This window comes from Leucopleurus acutus (assembly GCF_964270905.1).
Source record: "Leucopleurus acutus genome assembly, chromosome: 12".
NCBI classification, from domain to species: domain Eukaryota; kingdom Metazoa; phylum Chordata; class Mammalia; order Artiodactyla; family Delphinidae; genus Leucopleurus; species Leucopleurus acutus.
The window spans coordinates 321,009-328,409 of NC_139154.1; the positions used below are offsets into that span (position 1 = coordinate 321,009).

Consider the following 7,401-nt stretch of genomic DNA (forward strand, 5'->3'; position numbering starts at 1 on the left):
AAGACAATCTTTTGTCGTATGAAACCAATGAGCTTTAGGGACCCTAAATTACAGCCCAATCTAACCTAGGAGTCCAGAAACTACTGCCCTCTGGTCAAATCTTGCCCATCACTTATTTTTGTAAATAAAGTTTTACTGGGATACAGCTGTGTGTATCATTTATATACTGTCTGTGGATGCTTCAGCGCTACAACAGCAAGAGCTGAGTAGGTGCAACAGACACCATATGGCCTGTAGAACCGGAAATACGTACTACCTTGTCCTTAACAGAAAAGTTTGCTGACCCCTAACCTACTCTATCTTGACTGACACAATCATATTTTAAGACAAAATAGAAAAAAAAAACCCAAAAAACCAAAGCATTTATAAAACATGACTTTTAGCTGTAAAACCTCGGGCAAGTTATTTATTACTTCTACAACCTTTTAGTTGCCTTTGTGTAAAATGGGAGTATTAACAGTATCTACCTCATATGATGCTGTGATAATTAAATGAATTCTTGCATGTAAAAACTTGGAACCAGGAGGCTTGGAACAGCAATGCTGGAGTAGCCAGAAGGAAGTGCAGGAATATGAGCTGAGGGATATAAAGTCATGAAAACAAGAACTCAGTACATTGTAGACACCCAATAAATGTTAGCAATTATTCCACTTACATAAAAATAAAATATATTTGAACAGAAACAGAAGACTAGAAGGCAGTAACAAATAACAGTAACCATGGTTATCTTTTAAAATATTAAGAGATAGGATCAGGAATGGTTTTATTTTTTTTCCTTTGTAACCATTCTGTGCTTTAAATTTTTCTACAACAAACATAATAGATTTTATAATCCGGAAAAAATAATGAATGGTTTTTATAATTGCTGAAAATTTTTAATATTTCTGTCATTTCACAAAACATCTTTTGTTGACATCCTACAAATGATACCATCCAATAACGTCCCAATTCTTTCTTCTTGTGAAGATAGTTTATATATCTGTAAAAATAAAAGACAGATTATGACATGCTGACATATTCATGTACTACTAATTTTCATTACACGAGCATGTATATGTGAATTAACTTATTACTCAATTATTGGGATAATGGTGTAAAATCACAATGTGTTTAAAGTTTGGAAAATAGATGACAATTCATCACTTACATCAAAAGTTTCAATTGCAGTTATGGTGATAACTCTCTAAACATAGAAATACATTTGTACCAGTTTTAAAAGCATACATCTAGACATTAACTTCATACTACATTGTGTAAGATATAGATATTTAAATGTACTGTGTAAGATATAGATATTTAAAATTATCTATTCTTTTAAAAAGAATGCATTGGGCTTCCCTGGTGGCACAGTGGTTAAGAATCCGCCTGCCAATGCAGGAGACACGGGTTCGAGCCCTGGCCCGGGAAGATCCCACATGCTGCTAAGCAAATAAGCCCGTGAGCCACAACTACTAAAGCCTGTGCTCTAGAGCCCACGAGCCACAACTACTGAGCCCGTGTGCCACAACTACTGAAGCCCGCGTGCCTAGAGCCCGTGCTTGGGAACAAGAGAAGCCACCATAATGAGAAGCCTGCGCACTGCAACGAAGAGTAGCCCCCGCTTGCCGCAACTAGAGAAAGCCCGTGCGTAGCAGTGAAGACCCAACGTAGCCACAAATAAATAAATAAAATTATATATATATATAAAGAATGCATCAACTAAGTTTTTAATTATGTTACATAAACCTGCATTTCCAATTCTTTGCATCTATAATTATTTTTCAAGTAACTTTTAATTATATTAACCTTTCTTAAAAGTTAAAAATATATATAGAAGCATTGGCGTTCAGTAAACAGTATTATTCCACATCTATCATGCTCTTTCTAAAAATACAGGCTTACAAACCTTTTTGACTTCCGTAATATTTGTTATTTCAGGGAGATTTTTGAGAGAAACTTGATGACCTTCTACCTGAGATATTAGGTATTCTTGATTTATTTGTTTTTCTCCCTCTTCAATATAAGCAATCAGAACTGAAGTGTCATTTGCCGAGATACCAAACTTTTTCAAGGCCTCTGAAATCTAAGGGGGAAAAAAAGACAATAAAACCAGTAGTTTCAACATCTGAAATCTCTCCCCATTTGTGCTCTTTCCTGGTCAGATTCTTATTTTTCATATCCTAATGGTTTTCTCTGTCTACAGTTTTTCAACAATCCCTTCCTAATATCTACCAGCTCTGCCTCTTGAGTACTCCCTGCTCAAAGCTGCACTTCACTCCCATAGAGTCAAGCCTGGACTTGGCATGGCGCACAAACACCCACTCCCCCTGGACCTAAGTGACCCTCTAGCCATGCACTCCTGCCCTCTAGCCAGTCGGGACTGTTTGGGGCTCCCGTCATTTCATACTTTTTTGCCTGGGCTCACACTTTGCCCTCTGCCTGGAGTGCCCTCATCTTTCAAGGTCCAGTTCAAATGTCACTCCCCTTGCACTTTCCTCCTTACAGAATGAATTGCTTCTTTGTTCCCACAGATTTGCATTATTATTCCCATTATATCAATTATCTTAGGGCATTTGGACTTTGTCTTGTTCATCTGCCTTCCTCAGAAACATATTTGTTTCTTCTGCCCCTACAGCTGGAACAGACACAAGCTCAACAGATGTTTATGAATTGTACAGTCTCCTGAGTTATTTCAGTGATCTCAAAGAAACAATAGTAACCCAGTAATTTTCCCCCAGGTACTGGGGAATTCTATCACCACACATTTTATAAACTTTTCAAACATCTGTATTTTAAACTATGCCATGGGTTTCCTAACTTTTCTCTTGATGTCAGCACTTGATTGTGTTGTTAATAGTAGTAGTAATACTAAAACTTTGTCAGCAAAATTACATTTTTTTTCAAATGTGCCCCAGGTAGAATATTTTAAACTCAATAACTTTGATTACTATCAGTATCTCAAACCACAAACTCTTCCTATGCACTGGGTGTGTGAGCATGTGTTAAAGGGCTGTTCTAGGTCCCAGGCAGACTTCTGGTGTATGGAAAAGACATGGGTTCTATCCTCAAAGAGTTTATGGGGAGAACGAAAGATACACATGATAACACACAAATATCCATGCCTAATTTTTATCATTAGATTTAAATATCACTTAGAGTGATCTTCCTGACTCTATATGGTCAGGAAGGACAAATAAAACTATCCTCACTTAATTAAGCTAAACTTTAGTTTACTCATATGTGAAGTGACTCCAAAGCTTATTTGTCTAGTAAGAGGCAATACTAAACCTCAACTCTCTGTCCAGCATTCTTTCTTCACTATTATTTTTGTTTGTTACTAACAACAGGCTCCAACCCAACAATAAGTACAAAGGCTACCATGACAAGGTCAAAAGATATAAAGTAAGTAAATTCCATATTAATTACATTGTTATTTGGGGAAAGATTGAAAATAATTTCAGTAGATAGAGTTCTTGTCTTCATTTTTCCCAGTTTGTAGAGGTGAACTGCTTTGTTTGCTGCCACAAGTATCTGAAATGGATCGACAATCTATCAAAGAGAACAAAAAGAATTACATACAGAGAATCTGGAGTACTCTGAAGACATATGTCCTATATCATGGTAACTCCAGTGTCAGGCTGTTTTACTTCATCACAATTCCTACGGACTACATTTTCAAAATTTTCAAAATCTCAAGGGCCTACGGTGTTTAGAAAATCACAGAATTTTACAGCTGCAAGCAACTTAGGTAAATAGTAAAAAGTTTTAAAACAACACTTATTGAGGGCTATTATTATGGGAAAGGCCATATTCTCAACATTTTACCTTCATTTTCTATACTTCTCAAAACGACCCTATGATATCTGTATCATTATTCACATGCAATAGATGAGGAAACCAAGGCAAAGGATGAGTTGGAATTCCAGTTCTGTCACTTACCACCGAGGGAACCTGGGCAAATTCCTTAGTGTTTTATCTGTAGAAGCAGATAATCACCATACTTACTTCACAGGGTTGTTATGAAGATTAAGTGAGTTAGCGGTATATGTAAAGAACTTAGAACAATGTCAGGAACCAAATTAGCACTATATAAAGGTTGGCTACCACTTGCTCAAAGTCATAATAAATGGCATATCTGGGATTTAAGTCCTGCTGATTCTACCACTATGCAATGTCTCCTTTACAGAGATTTTCTAGTTCAGAAGAGAAGATGGAGATCCAGGCATCTGCCATCACATCAGAGCTAGACCACCTTTCACATCTCCAAGGGCAGGCCCTGGCACTTCGGCTTCTAGTCACTGTTAAATTCAAGGCTGGCCAAACCTGATTCCACTCTACAGCTTGGACAAGAACTTTTTACCTGAAGATAACAATTTTAGGCTAACCTATAACGTCATGAAAAATCATCATATTCTTAAACTCCCCATGTAGTTCACTCATTCCCACGAGTACTTACCATTGTAGGATTTATTAATGAGCCATCAATGGCACCTTCCATGGCCTTTTTTCTCAAGTCTCCAGCATTTTTTACATCTTTAAATAACAGAAGGGTCACCCTGTATTCGGGAAATAGGTCCAGCTGATGTGTTAACTGCATTTCATCAATAAGCAAGATTCTATTGCACAAGACCAAAAGACCAAAAGTTAACAACTGTAAGTCACTAACAAACAAATATCCTTACTAACAATTAAATATATTAAAGTAACTTGAATAATGAGATGTAGAACTGTTAAACTAGAAAAATCCACCCCAAAACATTTGGCATTCTCATGAGACACTGTCTTCCTAACCCTGCTGAGCTGTTTCTAGCTTCCTTTACCATTCCTGGGAAAGGATCAAGGTTGACACCTGGCCCCCTGGCTGTGCAGATAAGGCAGGCTCTGATGCATGGAAGAAGGGCAGCTTCCCAACAGACAACTAGGAGCAGAAAACCAAAAATTGTTTAGACCACAGGTTACTTATAGCATTAAGGAAACCTCACTCTAACTTGGTCTTTTTAGCTTTCTGATCTCACCATTTGTTTATATTTTAGCAGAACCTAGACACAAATATAAAGAAAATAATCTTATAGAAGAAAGTATGACACAACTCAAAGATATTCATTTCACACATGGGAATTCATTTCACACATGGGAATTTAGCCACGAGGAATTTAGCCACATGGGAATTTATTATTTAAGAATTTACAATTCTTAAATAATAATACTGACCCTTTATAGACGTAAATTTAACAAGGACATAAAATACAAATAACTGGAAAGACATAATCTATCTTTGAAATGGAAAAACTAAGCACTGCAAAAATCTGATCTTTAAAACAATTTCAATTACAGTCCCAATGAGATATTTGGGTGAGGCAATTTTATAGGTTCATTTTATCCTTTCACCTAGGTTCCATTGCTAGCATTTTTCTTAAGGAATAAATTGGCAATCTGAAGATTTATGTAATAAGATGTCCTTCTCATCATCCTAAGAGTAAAAAGTTGAAAACCTACCTAACTAGTAACAGGGGATTGGTTTTTACTAAACAACCACTAAAAACTAGTCTTGAAGAGTAGTTAAGGATGTGTAAATATAGCAATAAATAACATTAAGTACTTCACATCTGATTGGAAAACAAAACACAAAATGTGACACAAATTGTGGGGTTTTTTAAAAGGTACACAAAAAGAAAAAATATTGAAAGAAAAATACAACAAAAAGTTATCCTTGACTTGCTGGAATTACATCTGATCTTTTCTGTTACAATCAGGAAAGAACAAAATTTGTGAATAACGTCCTAGCACACAGCAGTTCAACCTTTATTATCATGATAACGTCCAATGGAAAAAAAATAGATACAGACAGAATGTATACCCAATTATATAAAAAGATGCACTCAGAAAGCAAAAACATAAAGGAAGCACACCAAAGTACGGCCATCTTGGATAGCAGAATTGCAGGTAATTTTTATTGTTTTCTATAAAAAATATTTTTGTGTGTATGTTCTGAATTTTCTGCAGTGTGCACACAAAATATAATGAGTACATATAACCAGGGAGGAAAAATTTTTTGTGGTTTTTGTTTTTACACTAGGGGAAAAAGGCCCCCTAGCAAACGTCAAATTGGTTTGTTTTGTTTTATATAATTCACTCAGGTCAGAAACTTCGAATCATCGTTGGATACTAACCTCTCACTCAAATCCCATATCTAATCCAAAAGTCTTGTCAATTTTTAATTATCATCTCGACAGCTCCAATTTTCTCCTATACCCACTGCCACCACCGTAGGCCACCATCTCTCATCTACATCTGTGACCTCCTAGAAGTGGTCGCCTCACCATTCCTGCCCTCCTACCATCCAACCTCCACCCACGGGCGTTCCAAACTCTATGATCTGAACCCTTCCTCCCTCTTCGGCTTCCTAGCGCACCCCTCCCCTGATCGCGCTCATTCCGCCACCGCCGCACTTGACTTCTCAGCTTCAATTCACCAAGATCCCGCCCCCATGCGCCCTCTAGGACAGGCAGTTCCCCTGATGCAATCCTCCCTCCCTTCAACTCGCCGGTAAGAGCCCATTTACCAGCACGCCCAGAACCCAGGACTAGCTCCCAATTCTACGAGCTCCTCTGTCACAACTTTGATGAGTCGCAGCCTTATCAGGATGATGTATCGTCAGCTGATACATCAGGGAGAGACTACGCAGATCATTGCCGGGCTGCATCCTAGGGCCGGGCCTCGGGAGGCGCTCGATAAACGAGGAAGCCGAGGATCACACCCGTTGTCTAGAAAATGGGTGCCGGGACTGCGTCTTCCGTTCCCGCCCGGCCAGCTCTTGCTCGGCGAGGACTCACCGTCGCGTCCCTGTTCGTCTAGTAAGATCTTCCCCACGGAAACAATGCCCTGAACTTCCGGAAGATCGCCCTCAGCTGCGCCCCTTCTCCGCCCTCCCGGCACACCCTTCTTCCCCAGCTTGAATCGCATCAGCGGACGCGAAGGAGAGCCGGGGCTCCGTCCACCACTTCCGGCGAGGGAGGAGGCGAGACTCCTCCGGCAGGGCCGGAAGCTGGGGGATCTGTGGGCTCCGCCCGGTCCTTAAGCACCTTGACTTTGGACGAGACGTCCTCAGTTTCTTCCTGTGCAAAGAAAAGTATTGGCTTCAATGAGCTCTACGTACGTCTCCGCTGCTCGAGATTCAACAGTTCTTTTTCGAGGCAGGCGGGATTTAGTTTGCTTCTTGTTCTGGGTACGCTCACTGGGGAAGGATCTCCTGGAGCCGAACGCAGTCGGCGACCTACCTGAGGTACTTCAGAGAGAGGTGACAGTACGTTAATGGAGTCAACCTCTTCATCCAGCAGGCTCACAGATTTGACTTGTCATCCTTAAGTGTATCAGCCTCTAAAAGAGGAGGTAATCCGCTGAACAGGCTGTAGAGAATTATAT

The 7,401-nt window shown here is 39.3% G+C and overlaps 1 protein-coding gene across 4 annotated transcripts; it reads right to left on the reverse strand.

Annotated features, from left to right (window-relative positions):
- On the reverse strand, positions 1–6,928 carry TPRKB (TP53RK binding protein). Of its 4 annotated transcripts, none has more exons than XM_082852305.1 (5): positions 6,813–6,928; positions 4,436–4,595; positions 3,406–3,528; positions 1,886–2,062; positions 1–979 (listed from the first exon to the last, which is right to left on the reverse strand). In XM_082852305.1, the coding sequence occupies exons 2-5, from the start codon at positions 4,574–4,576 to the stop codon at positions 893–895; spliced, it is 528 nt and encodes a 175-aa protein (XP_082708431.1). In that variant the 5' UTR covers positions 4,577–4,595; positions 6,813–6,928; the 3' UTR covers positions 1–892. The 4 variants fall into 4 exon arrangements, with proteins under 4 accessions (XP_082708431.1, XP_082708434.1, XP_082708433.1 ...); XM_082852308.1 differs by having other exon boundaries at positions 4,436–4,535; positions 6,813–6,914; XM_082852307.1 differs by lacking the exon at positions 6,813–6,928 and adding an exon at positions 6,542–6,774.
- Between the last annotated feature and the right edge of the window lie 473 nt (positions 6,929–7,401).